The sequence below is a fragment of the Engystomops pustulosus genome, chromosome 2, assembly GCF_040894005.1.
Source record: "Engystomops pustulosus chromosome 2, aEngPut4.maternal, whole genome shotgun sequence".
Classification (NCBI taxonomy): domain Eukaryota; kingdom Metazoa; phylum Chordata; class Amphibia; order Anura; family Leptodactylidae; genus Engystomops; species Engystomops pustulosus.
In genome coordinates, this window is record NC_092412.1 from 68,561,703 (window position 1) to 68,581,159 (window position 19,457).

At 41.9% G+C, this 19,457-nt stretch overlaps 1 protein-coding gene and 1 long non-coding RNA gene across 4 annotated transcripts in view; one reads left to right on the forward strand and one right to left on the reverse strand.

Annotated features, from left to right (window-relative positions):
- The first annotated feature begins 801 nt into the window (after positions 1-801).
- On the forward strand, positions 802-10,266 carry LOC140117942 (uncharacterized). The gene is made up of 2 exons (XR_011853108.1): positions 802-939; positions 9,354-10,266. It is a non-coding gene; the product is annotated as an uncharacterized lncRNA (long non-coding RNA).
- Positions 6,373-19,457, reverse strand: part of NR4A1 (nuclear receptor subfamily 4 group A member 1) — a 31,737-nt gene continuing 18,652 nt past the window's right edge. For 2 of the 3 annotated variants that reach the window (XM_072135199.1, XM_072135198.1), the window contains 6 exons: positions 11,472-12,286; positions 10,135-10,264; positions 9,747-9,898; positions 9,462-9,664; positions 8,894-9,072; positions 6,373-7,301 (listed from right to left, as the gene is read on the reverse strand). In XM_072135199.1, coding sequence (XP_071991300.1) covers positions 7,045-7,301; positions 8,894-9,072; positions 9,462-9,664; positions 9,747-9,898; positions 10,135-10,264; positions 11,472-12,284 — 1,734 coding nt within the window. In that variant the 5' untranslated portion in view covers positions 12,285-12,286 and the 3' untranslated portion in view covers positions 6,373-7,044. Of the gene's footprint in view, positions 7,302-8,893; positions 9,073-9,461; positions 9,665-9,746; positions 9,899-10,134; positions 10,265-11,471; positions 12,287-14,006; positions 14,160-19,457 lie in introns of those variants that run through there. The other variant, XM_072135197.1, reaches the window with a different exon arrangement.

Consider the following 19,457-nt stretch of genomic DNA (forward strand, 5'->3'; position numbering starts at 1 on the left):
GTTTGTCCAAATAGGGAGGTGCGCTCCAAAACAGTTCTAAGCTACAGGGGGCAAACACTAACTGATGATTTGATAATCATTGACTACATCTGTGACGAGGAATATAGGTAAATTATCAGCAGTCGTAGACTGGAGCGAAAAAAAACAACTTGGTTGTTAATGTTGAAAAGACCAAGGAGATGGTAATTTGCAGAGGAACAAAATGGCCCTAGAACTAATGGAAATTAACGATAAGGTATATAGCAAAGCAATGTCAAGACTGTACTGTAGATGTAAGCTCAAATCATTTCACATATGCAACTAAACCCTGAAGATTTTCTCCCGAAAAACAATTGCGACTATAATATTCTTTGCTGTCATCTGCTGGGAAGGAGTTAAAGGAAACGAAAAGCATAGGCTGAATAAAATCATTTAGAGAGCTTTGGGCACAATGGGAGAAAAACTGCTTCCCTTTGAGGTGGTTTGGCACAACATACGCCTGAACAAATTCGAGACCATAGCTGTAAGCAATACACACCCATTACACACCACAATTCTCCAACAGCAGAGCCCCATAAGTAACCACTACCACCAGATGTGTTGACAGACTACAAGATTTCACAATTCATTTATTCCAGAAACAATTTAACTCTATAACCAGCGTAGTGAGGTGTCTGGTAAGATTGTGGATGGGGTGTATATCTCTCCTTGTTTTCTCAGCCAGGAATGGTAACCAAAGTCTGGAATAATCTGCTAAAGCTCTTCCTTTAAACTTCTATGGGCTGGATTTCTTGGACTGGATGGCAGGCATGTAGTGGGAGGCTCCAGTCCACTAAGGGAGTTTCCCCTAATCCATGGTTCTCAGGTGAGTCTTGCAGGGATCATCAGTGCACTTCACAGTCTGGGGAGTGAAGCCTTGAAACAGGTCATCTGTTGGAAACCTATGGAGTGCCACTGGAGGTATGAACTTTGAGCTTTGTTTGGTGCCTGTACTAGGATAGCGAGTTATCCAGCTGTATAGCTAAAGCAGGACAGACATGGGATTTTGTTTTATGTTTTGATTTTGTGCTAGAATTCTATTCCTGTTGCGTACGCGATCTCTGTTGTCGCTGCACCCTCCATTTGAGCGAAACCGCTACACCAGTTGGTGGCCAAAACAAAGTATTAAACTAGCCACCCCTTCCCCCATCCATTTGTGCATGTACTATTTACTAACTTGTGTTTTATATGTGATATGATCTGATTCCAGGCATGGAGCTGTAATATTCAAAATTATTTCCTTTTGGGATAGTTGGGAAGTTCTATTCAGCTTTTGCAATTTTCCTGGATCCTACTGTAGTAAAACACCCCCATATCTTGCCACCATGTAGTGTTTGGCATTTAGGGCACAAGGTTTGATCTTTCAAAAATCGCTTTCCTCTTGCCACTCTTCCGCAAAGGCCAGATTTGTGTATAGTTTTCCTGTGGACAGAGATCCTGTAGAGTGAGCCTGAGGGCGCGTTCACACAGTCCGTTAGCGTTGCATTCATAACGCGACGCTAACGCACAGGGGGCGTTTCCCGGGAAACGCGATCGCCGCGAGCCCTGCTCCCTGTGCGCTAGCGTCTCGTTATGGACGGAACGCTAGCGGATAGTGTGAACGTGCCCTGAACCTCCTGGCTGATTCTCTTTCTAGGGCTCTCTGTTGGTTCACGGTGCATTAACACGTTCCTTTTTTCAGATGCAGTTTTTGATGTCAAATAGAAACCATAGAATCGCCAATGCGATCTGGCCGCGGCCCGCCCCGGTGGGTGCGGCTTTGTCTGCGTTTGCAAACTCAGACAAAGCGGCACGTGTGACATCAGCCTTAGGTGGACGGCCATGTCTCAGAAGGTTAGCAGTCGTGCGATACCGTTATTTACAGATTATGGATTGAACAGTGTTCCATAAGATGTTGTGGGCTGTTAAATTAAAATGGCTTTCATGATGATGTTTGTTCACTGTTACCCCAAGAATCCTCCACAAAAAAAAGCTGTAGTTATACTGAATAAATAACATACAGATGTATTATATTTACTAATTGGGCAACTCCTAAGGGTAGTGTCACACATTAGGGTGATGACACACATGACGTTTTTAGTCCGTTTAAAAACGCATGCGTTTTTTGAAAATTCCATTTATTTTTGACTGTATTTGTCGATTTTTTTTTTTTCCCAATTAACTTAATAGATCTTAACAGGTTGTAAGCAGCTAAACGCATGGTAAATGGTCAAAAATGGATGGGTTTTCAAAAACAGATGCATTTTTTAAAATGCATGCTTAAAATGGACCAAAAACACCATGTGTAGCATCACCCTTAGCATTTCATTCCATTCTGTAACGATATCAAAGTGCACTGCAATTGCATGCGATCGTCAATCAGCGCCCGGTGTCTCACATTTACACAATACAAGACACCGGGCGCAGATTGACGATCAGCCGCGGGCCACCCCAGTGCGCTTTGATTCCGTTACAAAGCACTAACGTGTGGTATCACTCTGAGGCAATTGGACACACTGGATTTTATTTAGGGGTTTTTGAGAACAGGGGGTTGAATACTTATGCATTATGTAAATTGCAAGTACTGTTTTGCTTTTCTCTATGGCATACAAGATCCATAACTACATTAAAGTTTATGGCTGTAACTTAAAAAAAAAAAAAAAAAGGGGGGCTTACAGCAGTTTTTACCCTTGAAAACAGCTGCCAGCCCCAGACAGGTAACATATGAAGTAGTTTAAAAATTGACCTATGCGAGTGGGCTTAGTGGTTGCAGAGCTGAAGTCCTGGGTTCCATACATGTCACCATCGGCAAAGAGTTTGAATGTTCTCTCTGGGTCCTCCCACACTCCAAAACATACTAGTAGGTTGGTAAGATTGTGAGCCCCATTGGGGACAAGGACTGAAGCCAATGACTTGGCAAGCGCTGCATAATTTGTGTGCGCTATATTGATAAATTAACGGTGGCAATCAAACAATGCATGATTGAGCTGTGATCCAATGTGTCCCCTAGGCAAACCCTGGCTCAAGCAGTGATCCATGAGGCCACTCAAGGCAACAGAGGAGTAGTTGGGGAGTGTTCAGAAAGCCGGGGACACTTCCCAACTATAAATTAAGTCAGTGAATAAATATTTATCCTTTTTTGGAAGTAAAAAAAAAAAATATATATATATATATATAACATGAATCAACATGGCAAACATCAATACAGTTACCATATAGCATAAGTGTATTAAAAACCCCTTAAGGACGGAGGGTTTTTCCGCTCATTTCTCGCTCTCCAACTTCAAAAATCCATAACTTTTTCATTTTTATGTGTACAGACCTGTGTGAGGACTTATTTTGTGCGTAACAAATTTTACTTTCCCGTAATTTTATTTATTTTAACATGCTGTGTACTGCGAAGCTGAAAAAAAATTCCACATGTGGAAAAATAAAAAAACAAAAACGCACATCACGTTCTTGTGGGCTCAGTTTTTTCGACTTTGACTGTGCACTCAAAATAACACCTCAGCTTTATTCTTTGGTTCGGTGCGATCGCGGTGATCCCAAATTTATATAGGTTTTATTGTGTTTTAATACATTTTCAAAAATTAAACGAATGTGTACAAAAAAGACGGGGCATATTGGGACGCGGCGATACCTAATATGTTTGTGATTTTTACTGTTTATTATGTTTTATATCAGTTCTAGGGAAAGGGGGGGGGATTTGAATTTTTAATATTTAAATTTTTTTTAAACTTTTTTTTTCCTCTTTTTTCCCACTATTTCTTAGACCATCTAGGGTACATTAACCCTAGACGGTCAGATCGCTCCTACCATATACTGCAATACTTCTGTATTGCAATATATGGCATTTTTGCAGCTCATTCATTACAATGAGCCACTGGCTCATTGTAACAAATCTGCAGAAGCCATGTAGCCTCGTGTCAAAAGAAGACCCGAGGCTACCATGGCAACCGATCGCCGCCCCCCGATGACGTTCGGGGGGCGCGGTGATCGTAATAAAGATGGCGGCGCCAGCACGGCAATGACAGGGTTAATAGCCGCGATTGGTGCAAGCACCGACCGCGGTTATTAGCGGTGGGGGTTTTCTCCAAAATGCAAAAACCCGCACCTTTGTATGAAGAGGACTCAGCCCGTGAGCCCTCTTCATACACTCCTTATACCTCTGCGCCGTAGAGCTAAATTAGTAAGCTCCTGTTAACGTGCATCAACAGTGAGCTTCATATAATTCTTCTATCCTACCAACAGAATGTTTTACAATGTCATGAAAGCTGCAGGCCAAACTGTATATACAGGAGGTCTCCTACTTAAAGAGAACCTACCACCACGAATCTATCTATAAAGGTAGATCGGGTGGTAGGTGGATGTAAGGGACATGAGGATAGCTCTTTTTAGAGCTAATCCTCACGTCCCCGCTAACTTTTGGTACACTTTATTGAGCTAATATGTAAATTTCGTTATGCGGCTACTGGGGAGTGGAGTAGCCGAGCACGAGGCTACACAGCGCGGCTACTCCATGCCCCAGTAGCCGCATTACTCCTCCTACCCTGTTGATTGCGGCGTGCAGCTCCTCGTAGCTGCGCGCCCTCGTCCGACAAGCCGGCTACTGCGCATGCACAGTAGCTCCGGCCTCAGAGCTGGGACGCCATCATGACGGACGAGGGCGCGCAGCTATGAGGAGCTGCGCGCCGCACGCAACAGGGTAGGAGGAGTAATGTGGCTACTGGGGCGTGGAGTAGCCGCGCTGTGTAGCCTCGTGCTCGGCTACTCCACGCCCCAGTAGCCGCATAACGAAAATTAACTTATTCGCTCAATAAAGTGTACCAAAAGTTAGCGGGGACGTGAGGATTAGCTCTAAAAAGAGCTATCCTCACGTCCCTTACATCCACCTACCACCCGATCTACAGGTAGATTCGTGGTGGTAGGTTCCCTTTAAGGACACCCAATTTACAGACAGACTCCTCTGCCCACTGTGACCACTGGTGAAGTTCTCTGAATGCTTTACTATAGTCCCAGACTGCAATGATCAGCTGTAAGGTGTCTGTAATGAAGCTTTATTGATAATCCTTGGTCCCATTACAGCCAAAAATGTTGAAACTCCAATTGTCACTGGGGCAAATAAAAAAATTTGTCTAGAACTTCAATTATAAAATATACAGTTTCGACTTGCATACAAATTCTACTTAAGAACAAACCTCCGGACCCTATCTTGTACGTAACCTGGGGACTGCATGTACTACAAATTGAGCTTTAGGAGGTAGTTATACAAAAGGTGCAACCATAGAGTACAATGTTGGCTTCAAAGCAGATATATAGTTAAAAACTATGAATTTCCAGCAAAATTGACTAAAGCTGCAGCGGTACTAGAAATGTAAAGTGTGCATCCATCTAACAGGCTTGTAGATTGGTAGTTATGGAATCAACTCAAATAAAAAGGTGCGTTCTGTAAGGTTGGCTGTGATTCTGTGCTACAGCCGTCTATACAGAATTTACCAGTGCACAGAAACCCATTTTTTAGGAGAGAACTTTTTACCACCAACCATAAGTATTGAATCCTTGGTTTCCTTAGGTCTCTTGCCCATGAACAATTTTCTCGTACCAGAGCTGTCCAAGTCTACATCAGACATTAAGACCATTGTACTAGGCATACGGATGTTTTCAACAGTCTGTTGCCATGATCCTATCAGAGTAAAACGCAGCACTCTCCATTGTAATACGTTGTACAGATGGTACTAGGATGCCACACACACACACGTGTTTCAAAGAATTAACTCAGCTGTGAAAAATCTGGCACTATACATGGAATACAAAAATGGACTGCTGGATAGCACTAGGACTGAAATTGTACGACTTTCCCTCTGTAAAATTGTACAATTTGAAACATGGTTTGTGGATATCTACCCTTAACTAATGCAGCCGTTAAAGACTTTCTCCCAGCCTCAACTACTCCTAAACAGATCTGGGCCTTTAGTTTCAGTACCCAATGTACTATCTAGGTTCACCGATGGGCGATTTGAGTCCCTCTAATCCAGGCCAGGACCACCCACCTGACAGTTAACAAATGCACTCTGATGCTCAGGATAATCGGCCAACTGAGCAAGAACCAGAGGAGCTGTATCTACTAAAAAATGCAAAGGTGGTGACACAAAGAAAGTGCAAGAGAAGGTATTTGTGCAGCCACCCAGCGAAATAATGCAAAAATAAATAAATAAGCATTAACTTATTTCAGCTACCAATCTCAAATTGATCACCTATCCCATCTTTTTTTTTTTTAAATGGAGCTTGGTGTGCACCACTTTTGAGAGCGTCTTTGACCACATATGCCTCTAGGTAGCTCCATTGATTTATGAGAAGTAAATACTGAGCTGCAGCTCGATACTATTACAGCATTTTTTATTCAATATATTAAATATATATTAATCAGAAAAACACGTACTGTAAATCCAGTAGGATACACAAATATAAATGTTTCTATTCAAAAAATTACACATATTTACACACAGCCCAGAACACTGTGAAAACCATAGTGACAATAACAAGGGGTAGCTTTATACTTTTTTAATACTATGTACAGTTCACTCTTCATTTATGTACAAGACTTTACAAACTGGCTGTGATTGAAATAGGGTCCACCCCATTCTGTTTCAAGACAGATGGGACATTAGAGTGGGGAGGTGGCGCCTGCCTCCCCATATTTTGAATAAAAGTCTGTTGTGGAGGACAGGACGAGTCCCGCAGTGCTATACGAAAGGCAGTTTAGGAGCCTGGTGAAATCTGCAAGTATTTTTTAAAAAATACTTTAAAACAAAAGATAAACTAAAAATAAGTCTGTTTTTAGCCAAAGGCACATCTGGATAGTATAGAATAATAAAAACCAAAGTCTTAAAATAAGACCCAGAAAATCCCAAAGACAAAAGGATATACTGGGTTAGGCACCGAATAACAAAGAAAAAGGTTCCACAAGTTTGTTACAGGATTCTCCACTGTCCACATGCAGGTTCCCTTTTCTCAGTATTTGTAAGAACAAAAAAGTGCAGTGCTGGTTTAGAAGGGCAGTGTGTCCATGAAGATCTTCTCCACGATAGGAGGAGGTGGTACTAGATCCTCTAACTTCAGGTAAAAAATGCGCTGGAGGCCTTGCGTACACAAAGTGCGGAGCTCAGGAAGTTTGCCCAGTAACTTGGACAGGCAGTTGGATCTGTTCTGATCACTCAGGCTTGATGGTACATGCTCTTTAAGGCAATTAATAATCCTGCTTTGTAGCTCTTCTACTTTCTTGGGTTCTTTTAAGCCATGTCTGTCTGTAATAATAGAAACAAATCAATTTGACTTGGATATTGCATATTTAAACACTATCAAGTACTCAATACAGATTTATGTGTCTATCTGCTTTGAGTTTCCGACTGTGACGTCATGACAAAGATATAAACATGGGCATTTTTCCCACCACTCAACGAATGATTAAATTCCCTACCCCATTGTTTGTGTACAGAGTTTCCTCTGGTGATGGGAATCTTGCACAATTTTTCTCCATATGAAAATTACACTAACCAGGGTTTTCTACTATCGATGGCCTCATCCAGTGATTGCCCTCGAATGTGGTGCGATGCAAGGTGTACAAACCCATCCAGATAGGAATATTTATGAAATAAATATCTAATCGGAGACAGCATTTTCCAATTATATATAGCCATCCTGGCATTCTATATCTATGTTTAAGATGTACATTAAATGTTTGCCTTTAGTATACCTTAGGTGAGCCATAGTGGAGGTCTTAAAGGGAACCTGTCACCAGGGACCTCATTTCCACTAAAGACAGATTGTAAAAGCCCATGACACCTACATTGCGAAGTGCGTCTCTGCCTTTTCTAAGCATTTGCATTACAATATAATTGTGTGTTATAACTTATTCCTGCATCCTAACAAAATCCTGGGGTAGTCACAGGGGCTGGGCTTTGGTTTGGATGCATTTCAAAAAACAACATGTGACTTGTCTGAGATGCAGGCTGCCTCCATCTTTGTGCTCCTATACAGCTTGTTCCTCCCCCACTGATGTCAGGCTGACCAGGCTGTGACCTCAGAAGGAGCAAGAGGAGGAGCTGTACAGGAGCACAAAGGTGGGGGCTAAGCTCTGGGGAGTAACACAGACAAGCCACATGTTTGTTTTTATTTTAAATGCATCCAAACCAAAGTCCAGCCCCTGTCACTACCCCAGGATTTTGTCAGGGTGCAAGGTAAGTTATTACACACAATTATACTGTAATACAAATGCTTAGAAAAGGCAGATTTGCACTGCAGGTGTAATAAGCTTCTGCAACCTGTCTTTAGTGAAAATGAGGTCCCCGGTGACAGGTTCCCTTTGAGAATCAATCATCAAAATCCATCAGGATAAACCAAGGGCACTTACTCACAGGCACCATGAATGTGGCAATCTTCTTATATATTTTTTTTAGCCATGGCCTCCTTCCTTCTAAAATAAATGTTCAAAATTATGATTTTAAAATTAATGAGCCTGAAAGGTATGGGTGTGTTATCAGAACCCCTCTGTGCTGCAGATTCACAAGCTGTTACATTGTCAAAGAGCACTTCCCCTGGCCACTGTGTGCGCGCCACCAAGATTACAGGAAGTACAGACCTTTTGCTGCAGTGTAACAGTTTGTGAAGCCAAAGCACAGAGGGCTTCAGTAACACGTACATAATCAGTCAACTCATTAGCATAATTTTAAACTTTTATTTTAGAAGGCCATGGCTAACAAATATAAGAAGATCACCACAGTCCCCATGCCTGGATCTATGAGCAAGTGCCCCTGGATTATCATGCTTGACTTTGATGGTAGATTTCCTTTAAAGTGTAGGTGATATTAAACTCATAAGTTCCAAGCTTTGGGCTTACCAGTGATGATAACAAGTGCAGAGAGGCAGGAGAATGAGGGAACATCAATGTTCATGCGCTGAAGGCTGTGTGAAAAGTCAATGATTGAGTCTATCCACTCGCCAAACCCTCGGACACACTGCATTCGGTGAAGCACCACTCCATTGCAAAAGATCAACTTTCCCTCTTCAGGCTTTGAGCTGTTTTTGGAGAATGAAATCAGGTAAACTTAGAGCTAAGCTGGTCTTTTGACAAATAAATTAGTAATAAAGCAATTTAAAATAGATATTTAATTAAATTGATCATTTAAATTAAATTCTGCATTTTCTATCCATCACTTAATTTGTCCAAAATTAAAGTAGATGACAAATTGAGTTAGATCTGTGCCTATGAATTGAGCCTTCTTGAACTTCTAAATACCCATGTTTACTTTTGCTACTAAAAATAACCATTTTTTTTTCTTTGGCTTATTTTCCTTTAGGAGATTCGCACATAAATGCATTTATTACAACATGTTCTGCCCAATGTTCAGAACAGGATTAGCCACCCAAAAGAAACTAGGAATTCTAGCAAGTGACAGATGCTTTACCTGTAAGCGAGTCGAAGGATGAAGAGTTCCAGGAAAGACGACTCCAGAAGAAGATCCTGGTCTTCTTTAGGAAGCTCAGTAAAGCCCTGGATTTTCTCTGCCCATTTACGGATCACTTCCAAAGAACCAGAGAGAAGGTCGTAGAACTGCTGCACATCTACAGGAGTCTCCTTCTCCAGCAGAATGGGGGCATTCTCTTGATACTAATAAGAACAAAGACAACATAAAGTCAAGCTTGCGTTTTAACCCAAGGTAACATTGGTTCTGCGACATTGACTGACTTACCTGTGAATAATCCAGATTACTGGAATTGGGGATAGTGTCTATGTGTGCCCTCACCAACGAGTTGATGAGACTAACTGGTGAAGCGTCTGGAACTTGTTTTGGTTTTGATGGAAGGCGACCCCTCCGCCCCTTTAAACTGTCTGTACGTACAACTGAAAAAAGAAGCACAGCCCTGGTTAGTACTGCTGGATAACGAACATTTGGCCATAATTTGCTTTTAGAAAATATATAATCTGGGTAAAATGTATATTTCTGATAGCAATGTGTTTCTTTAAATAAGGCTACAAACTAAAACAAAGATATTAATTTCATACTGAATCAATGCCGCCCCCACTACCCCTGTAAAAGAAATGTTTGGAACATTCTAGGAGATACATTACGGACATACCTTCTTTTACCATTCCCACTGCTAAGCATTTTTGAAACCGACAGAACTGGCACCGATTCCTGCGCCTTTTGTCCACAGGACAGTCCTTGTTAGCCAAGCAGATGTACTTGGCATTTTTCTGTACAGTCCTCTGTGGGGAGAAAAGGGAACAATTGTCAGGGGAAGCAAGTTGCCAGACCAACACAAAGCCCAGTCTGTTCCTATTTATTTTTGTAACATTTCTCTCGTGTCGGACTGTTCCTAATATCAAGTTGACATTTGGCTCTGAGCAAAAGGGAGTGATTCACCTATCTTAATTAGCTGAGCATCTCTTCTAAAGCACCTGATTTGCCTACAACACAGATGGATTTAGCCCAAGAAATGCTAAAACAAATTTGGGGGACAGCTGAAACTGTAGACATGTTGCTCAGGCTAGAAATATTGAGACTGATTACTGCAAATGGAAGGGACACAAGCCAAAAACTAGTCTTTGACCAAATTCAGAAGTCACTCGCTGCAGCGTTGGAAACCCTACTCATAATTTAGAGTTTTACTACACTTGGACAGAATGCAAGTAACAACTCACTGCCAAGTCTCTTCCCAACATATCACTATGGAGAGTATTAAACAATCCTTAACATCAAATCCTTTTAGACTAGATACATATGCATTAATTTTCAGTACTCTTAGACATGCATTACTGACCATTATATTAAGATTGAGTAATATACTACATAACTATTCTGGATTGGCAAGTGTAAATCTGCCTCCATAGGTCACAGATGAACGGAAATGTACCACTTTTATCACACAATTTCAAGATCCCCTATTCATTATTTCCACCAAAACAAATGTGGCCAATGTGAAAAAGATGTAAACTTGTGCATGGTAACTGTAGAATAAATGATTTGAGAATTCTGTTATAGAGGGTTATGGTTGCAGTTTATTTTGCACTGTTCCGACACCTACTCCCTAATGGAAACTTCTTCTCCAATAACCGCTGTTTAATGAGTGTTGGGTTCCTCCTCTCATCCCGTTTTCCCCAGCTCAATTCTTTCGGTTGACATTAGGAAAATTTAGCAGAGATGATCAACTGCTATAAGAGTGGGCCAAGAAACTGTACACGGGAAGGACAGCTGCTTTTTAACACCACAGGACAGTTTTGGGACGAGCCCCTTTTCTTCATCCCTAGGAACGCGTATCAGCTGAAGCGCAAAGACAGGGTGGCTCAAAACCAAATATATGTGCCAAGACCACCTGCCAAGTGTGCTAGCCAATGAGGAGACCAGGAGGTGAGGCAATCAAAGTCGAATGTAGGTGATGACAATCAAAAGATGCAGACAGCACATACAGCTTACCTTAAAAAAACCTTTGCATCCTTCACAGGTTCGTACACCGTAATGCTGACAAGAAGCATTATCTCCGCAGACAGCACAGCGCCCCTCATTCGAGCTGGGACTCCGTGCTTTAGAAGGCGAAAGTGGACTGTCCAATATAACGGAGCTATCCATTACCACAGGCCCTTGACCAATAGGGATAGAGGGAAATCCGGCAGAAGAGCTTTGTGCAAGTGCAAACACATCAGGATCCACAACCTGTTGATCAAGTCTATGAGGACCTTGGGTCATCTTTAATGAATTAGAAGCCATATTTGGGCTATGGGATGGTGTCCCAAAAGAGAAGAAAGAAGACTGTGGAATGCTGTTTTTCTGTTGATCAGTCCATGGCCTCATGCTGTCATAATTCTGAGTTGGAGAGTAGGCTCCATAAGAGCTCTCCCATGTAGGAACTTGATGATTCTGGAAACCAGGTGTAGATGGGGATGGGATGGAACATGGGCTTCCATAATAATCGGAACCACTCGATGACATGGTTTCATCAACTTGATTTGTGAAAGAACCTGGATAACAACCGAACACTTGGAACTCCTCCACCTTTAGTGCTGACTGGGGTGTGGTAGAAGGGATCTGGTAGAGAAAAGCATCAAATTCTCCAGTGTAACTATCCATGAAGGTACTGAAACTGGGCAATGAAGTGGAAGCTGCAATTTCACTGTTAACAAGGTCCATGGTGAACTTACTAAACTCAGAGTTTAAGATGTCTGGAAGATAAGTGTCACTGGGGCCTGCACATTGGGACAGACTTCCATACTGAGCTTGAATACAGGGCATTTCTGTACAAAGAATAGGAAACAGGCAGTTAATATACTGAAGTGTACTTGATTCCAGCCAAACATAAATCCACATTTTATTAGTGGTACAAGTCATATTTTATGACAGCTACAGTCATTGTATAAAAGTATAAAGTACTGTAAATAATATAATGCATTAATCATTATATTGCTCTTGGACAGATGACCTAGAGTTTCCCTAATGAAAAATAACAGCACCTTAGAATCAGATTAACAGACGTGCAACCGGTTCACCAGTCTGGTTTCAGCCGGAAACAGGTGATCAATTTCTGCAGCAAATGCTGTTCTACATGGCTCCTCTGACATTGTGCTCAAAAAAAAGAACTGACCGATGCTTTGCAAAGAATCATAAATTTACTTGTCAACGCTACAAGTTCACGCCAGTAAGGCTCAGGTTATCAGTCATTAAATACTGTATGACACGTATGTCTATTACATATGACATCTATCTAAAACAGGTGTCCTGCAAAATCTTCCAACATGTAATGTTTACTTGTACAGTAAATGCAGGAAAACAGAGCAATAGCACACTGCAGTGAAAATGGTCTTGATTGGTTACTTTTTACATAGAACAGAACAAAATCTGTTTGACTGGTTCTTGAAAATGCAAAAGGAATTGGATTAAAACATTTTTTTCACCCATGAACTACAACTCCAAGTGCAAATCTTAATACCAGACTATGAAACTTAGAGGAAAAATAGCCAACTGAAGTCATAGCCAAGCCGTCAGTATTCTCACTATATTTATAGACCTTGTAGGGATCTGCCAGGATGACTGGACTTAATGCCGGCATCTCAGCTGCTGCACAGATCCTTGGGAAGAAGACCTGTTAATGTGTCTTCTGATTCTTTACATCATACTCCTTTAATGGATGGAACGTCATCAAGCGGAGCGCTGACAGCTGCATTTGCACTTCAAGAGGCTCTGCAGCAGTTACACATCACTAGTTAATAAAGTATACTTGCAGTAGCATCATTAATATCAATATGCAGAAGAACTTACTACGTCCTATGAGTCATAAAAATCTGTAACTTTATAATAAAAATATACAATACCCAAAATGTGGGTTACGTTCCATGGAATCTGCTAATTTCTTTCTTTTCTCATCTGACAAACACCATTGTAATCCAACACAACAAAACTGTTTTAGAAGCCTTATAGGTTAGACGTTTCCCTAGAGGAAATGTAACCAGGAGCATGAGATAGGAGGCTGCATAGAGCCAAGAAAGCACTTTGCACAGAAAACAAAGACAAGGCAAAAGATGAGCTCCTGATAGGCCAGACCTCTATATAATACACATTACCCCATTATCAACAAGACCATAGAAAAAAATGGAAAAATTAAACTCCAAAATCCATCTCATAGACAGGGGAGAGTTTCTATCCTATCCATAGCCAAAGGAGGAAAATTCACCGAAAATGAACAATTATTCTAAGCAATTCCGTTCTATAGAAGAAATGTGCAGAATAGGAGGTAGATGCAGGAGAGGCTACAGTCTATGCAGGCGCACACAAGAGCTGCACTACACATTCTCCAGCACATTGTGTATTAGACTAGTGGGCATCTCCTATGCCAGGGTGCCCGCAGGAACACGGGCACGGGGTGCTGCTACAATTGTGCACCTGTTGCTACAAAGCGCTCAGCCACCGCCCGCTGTCACCTACAATACATGCATGGCTATTGTGCAGGACATGACATACCAGACGTGTCAGCTGGAGGTCCCCGGTGCGGGCAGTCCGCAGGGTGCGCTCTCCGGCTCAGTGTGAGTGTCTCCCCGGAGTGTGCACCGATCACTGTGCTCTGCTCCCGCATTCTACATTCTATTAAAGCCTCTGAGAAGCATGGGGGGTGGGGGCGTATCCGACAAAGGGGCGTATGACGCACATGGGTGAATCTGCTCCACTCTCCATACAAGGCGGCAGGGGGCGTGGCCTTTCCGGCACGTTGCTGGAATGTATCTGATGACGCACGTTGTTTCCTATGAGGCAGGACACATTGTTTGATCTATTATTAGCCCGCACTCTATTAATAGCCGGGCGGCTGGAGGGACTCAGCCCTGAAATAGCAGCCATGGGAGGGAAGACCCCGAATGAACGTCATCACCCGGCGGATACAGCCGGGGCACGAGGCTTCCCTGGGATTCTCTGCATACTTACCGCACAAGGGATCCCATAAGCGGCGACGAGACGGGAGCACGGGGGTCATGTGCAGGTGTTACATCAGCAGGCCTGTGACCCTGTACCTGACCCCTGATCACCTGCACAGCTCCACTCACTGTTTACTATGTCATGTGTGTGACAGGACCGCTGCCTGTCACTCCTCTACATAGTGCAAAGACATGACTTCACTCCATGCATGATGCATACTATTTATAGGGAACCTGCCCCAGCTGCAGACAAGTATGATGCTATAGAACAGATGGAGCACACTGTCCAATCTGTAAATGGCATGCTATAGAGCAGGGGGTGCTGAGCACAACGTACATAGGCATCAGGTTATAGGACAGGAGGATCTGAGCATATTACACATACTATCCTAACTGCAGACAGAATGTTATAGATCAGGGGGAGCTGAGCACAACGTACATAGTACCGCATCTATGAGGCATCAGGTTATAGAGCAGGGGGATCTGAGCATATTGCACATACTATCCTACCTGCAGGCAGGATGTTATAGAGCAGGTGGAATCGAGTGTTTTGTACATATTTCCATATCAAAAGGCAGCGAGTAATAGAGCAGGAGGAGCTGATTAGACTACATAGGGTGAGATTGGTGATAACACAACTGTTCTAGTTGCTCATATTAGAGCTCGGATTATAAAGAAGTACATTATAAAGCACAGGTTGCTGAACCCATTGTACATACCAGGTTTCCCTGAAAATAGGACCGTGTCATTAATTGTTGCTCCCAAAGATTCACTAGGTCATATTTTCAGGGGATGTCTTATTTTTGATTTGTAAAACACTACAGACTATGATGGCGTCATATAATTAAAGATGATTATTATTTCCATGAACAGAAATTCACATTTATCGTTGGGCAAAAAAAACCAACATGTATTAATATACTGTGGTCATCACATACATCATAACCCTCTGAATTCCGTCAAGCCTAGTGACTATTTTCATGTACAACAATCTATGGTACATTTACCGATTCTGGCATTTATGAACAAAAAGTACCTTTTTAATTTAAAGACTAGAGATGAGCGAGCAGTAAAATGCTCGAGTGCTTGTTATTCGGGTCGAACTTTTCCCGATGCTCGAGTGCTCGTATCGAATAACGAACCCCATTGAAGTCAATGGGAGACTCGAACACATTGAAAGAACACTAAAGAAGAGCACATCGTTTGGCGTGCGTCTTCCCATAAGTTAGCAGATGTTTGGAACATCTGAAATGTGTTCTTCACTGGGTCGGACTGTTGGTCCTGCTCCAGCCCGCTCCGCTCCAGCCTCCACTTTAGCCCCCACTCCTCTCCTCCATGCCCGCTGCGTTTCGCTCCAGCCCCCGCTCCGCTCCTCCATGCCCGCTCCAGCCCCCGCTCCGTTCCTCCATGCCCGCTCCACTTCAGCCTTCGCTCCTGCATGCCTGATCCAGCCTCCGCTCCATGATGCTCGGCGCTTGTGTCTTCGGCTAAGTTAGCAGATGTTCGGAACATCTGCAATGTGTTCTTCACTGTGTTCACTGTTTTAATTGTATTCTTCACTGTCTTTTCTTAAGTAAATGCTCAATCTCGAGCAAGGGAAATACTCGTCAGATCAACGAGCCGTTCCGAGTACTCTAATACTCGAACGAGCATCAAGCTCTGATGAGTATACTCGCTCATCTCTATTAAAGACCTTCATGTCAACATCTTTAACTCTACAAACTCTGAATTTCTTGTGTCCCCATTTCTTTTAGAATCATTGGCCTCAAGCTCTTATGTTTAGCACTTTCCTTTAATGACTCGTTCTTGTCCAGGAATTGGCTATTGACAGTCAGTAATTTTATACTACAAATGATCTACTAATGAGACTGTACAGTGTGTCCTATCTGGTTGCAGCATGTTATAGAGCAGGAGGAGCTAAGCACTTTGCACAGGGTCATATCTGCAGGCAGCATGTTGTAGGAGCAGCTGAGCAAGTTTTCAAAATAACCTAATTAACCATGATAACCTGATAACCATGCCTTCTCTATTACACGCTGCCTGCAGATAGAACACTATAGAATGTGCTAAGCTTCTCCTGCTCTATAACATGCCGTCTGCAGATCACACAATGGTTTATGGTTCACGTTAAGATGAATTTATGAGTAATATGATACACCAGTGAGAATAAAGCATTCAGCTGACCTGATATGACACAAGTCATTCAACCTATTTTTGAGACCCATTAAGCCATCTGTGACAGAAATGTGGCCCAGGTTGCAGATCAAGGCCAACGTCCATCCCAGGTCACAGAGGTCAGGGCAGAGATCTGTCAGTAATAGGTTGTTTAATTTATGGTTTTGTCACCCTGGAGAACAACCTTCACAGAATGTGACCCAGAAGGCAACTGCAGTCTTGGGATACTCTTAAAATAGTTGGGACACATAAATATTATAGTTGATCATAGTCACTATAGGCATGCAATTGTTGAAGCCAGTGCATTGACAATATGCAAAGAGAAAAACTAAATATTTGGAACGTAATAAAGATTTTATTTAAAGGTTGCGTTTCAATGTGAACATACTAATAAATAGAAGAATAGGCGTCATATTAGCAATGTTGTGCGCAAAATTATATATTTCTGCCTGTGATAATTAGAAGTCTGAATCATTTATTTTAAGTGGCAGGTAATCTGCATGTCTTACGTCAATCCTTTCAGAACAACTGAATTTCTATCCTACCTATTCCATTCTATTCATAAACAAAAAGTGCGTAATCTTCTGCAACACAATTCATTTTCCACCTCTGCCTCCTCAAAGTCTGGCATAAAACTTCTAAATATCTGCTCAAGTCTCACTAAATCACCTATTGAAATTTCTAGATCCTCTGTTTGTTCTAAGACGTGATGAAACAAGAATCTTGTTCTTTGGAAAAGTAGCTAATGGTTAAATCGGGTATTCATTGTGTAATTGAGTTAGGGCCAGCTCACACCTTTGTAATTTTGGCATTTTTTTGCATGCAGTGACCCTATAGATAGTGGGCCTAGACAAAAGCTCTTCAGTGTACATGTAAGTTATCAGTTATCTACAGCAGATTACAGTAGCTTTGAAATGAATGGTATCTATAAAAGTAGAATATTTACACACGGAAATTGACTGACATCTGCTGTGTCTTAAAAACTGCAAAAGTCAATTTTCAGCTACAGATCTTCCTTAAAGGGAACCGGGGACCTTATTTTCACTAAAGACAGGTTACAGATGCCCATCACACCTGCATTACAAATCTGCAAATGTGTGTTTTAACTTACCTTGCACCCTGACAGAATCATTTCTTTAGACCCAGTGGTTGGGCTTTGGTTAGGATGCATTTCAAAAAACAACTGGAGACCTTGTCTGTGCTGCTCACTCCTCAGCCCCAATCTTCGTGCTCCTTCAGTGAGCTGACACCTGTTTTTTTTTTTTTTTTTTTTTAAATACATCCAAAACAAAGCCCAACCCCTGGGACTAAATAGAGGATTTTGTCAGGATGCCAGGTAAGCTATAACACACAATTAAATTGTCTGTAATGAAAATGAGGTCCCTGGTGATAGGTTCCCTTTAAGGAACAGGAGAAATCTGAAGCCAATCCAGTCAAAATCCACCTATATTAATTGAAGAGTTCCCCACCGGTTTCAGGCTGGATTTTACATTCCTATCTATTGGAGAGACTAGATGCAGTCATCAAAAAAAAAAAAAATCAAAAAACAAACCTTTATACTTAACGAGAGGGATCGGACTTATCTCTTGTGCTCCCCGAAACTGTACAGTACTTCAATGAAGGTGGAGCTGTACACCCTGGGTTCATTGCACAAGCGCAATATAGCACGTGGACAAATGTTTTCGAGTTTACGGCTCAGGCAGTCTCTGTCATTGGCGTGTGGGCAGACCTTACTTATCCTTGACAGATGGTTCTATTGTTTGTGGGCTAAGATTGCACAAAGATAACTTGTGTGCCGCTAGGCTTAGGCCCAAGACAGTCATCGTACAATTCTTACACAATTCTCCACAAGGAATCTGGAGGCATAAAATACCAGGCTTAGAATCCCCATCAGTACAATTGGGCAGTTAATCCATGATAGATTATATGGCTGTGGAATTGTAGTGCAAATATGCTGGATGTGAACACCCATTTTTGGTATTAATGAGTCATTATAACCCAGAGTGATACATTATCCATTCAAACTACTAAAGAAATAAGAAAGCAAAATCAACAAATCCATGATCAGCGTCATTCCGAAGATTTCCAGGTAGTAACACGCACATAGAAAGTAAAATAAAAAAACAAAACCATGAAAATCAACCACACAAATATTACTGTGTCCATCAGTGATTAGATATATCAAACTGAAATAGCTGTTGCAAAAACCCACATTTTGATGACTAAAAATGAATAAGATTAATAGGGGCACCCAAACTTTTTCATATGACTGTAAGTCACATGACAGAGAAAAAGAAGGGAGCAGGAGAAGGTCAAGTCCTTTTATTCCCCTTGGTCTGGCCTCCCAAGGGTCACCGTGAAGCTGCGCATCTATAAAGTAAAAATTTTAGCAGGTCCTAATATTGTGGTGCAGGAGACAAGCTAAAACTCCATTAGAAGCATTGAAATAAATACAATAGTGGTTACACTTCACTGAGAACAACCTCTGTCTGCGCTGAATCTGATGTGGGAAATCATCACAAGAAAACAAAACAAGTGGCTACATGGAGCATTAAACTCTGTGGGATAAGCAGCCTGTGGAAATGGCATTTCTTTGCTTTGTAATAAATCTGTAAGTTGTCAAAGAGATCATGGTCAGCTCTATAGAGGCCTCTAACATCGCACCACAGTAACCTACCCTGCCTGTAACTATTGACCCAGGCATTTTTAGCAACATGCTCACGCTTGTTACCATGACAGCCGCCAAGAAGGGGAGCGAGCCGAGCAATAAACTATACCGGCGCAGAGGGAAAAACACACTATAGATACAGTGCACAGTCTTAGCTGGCTT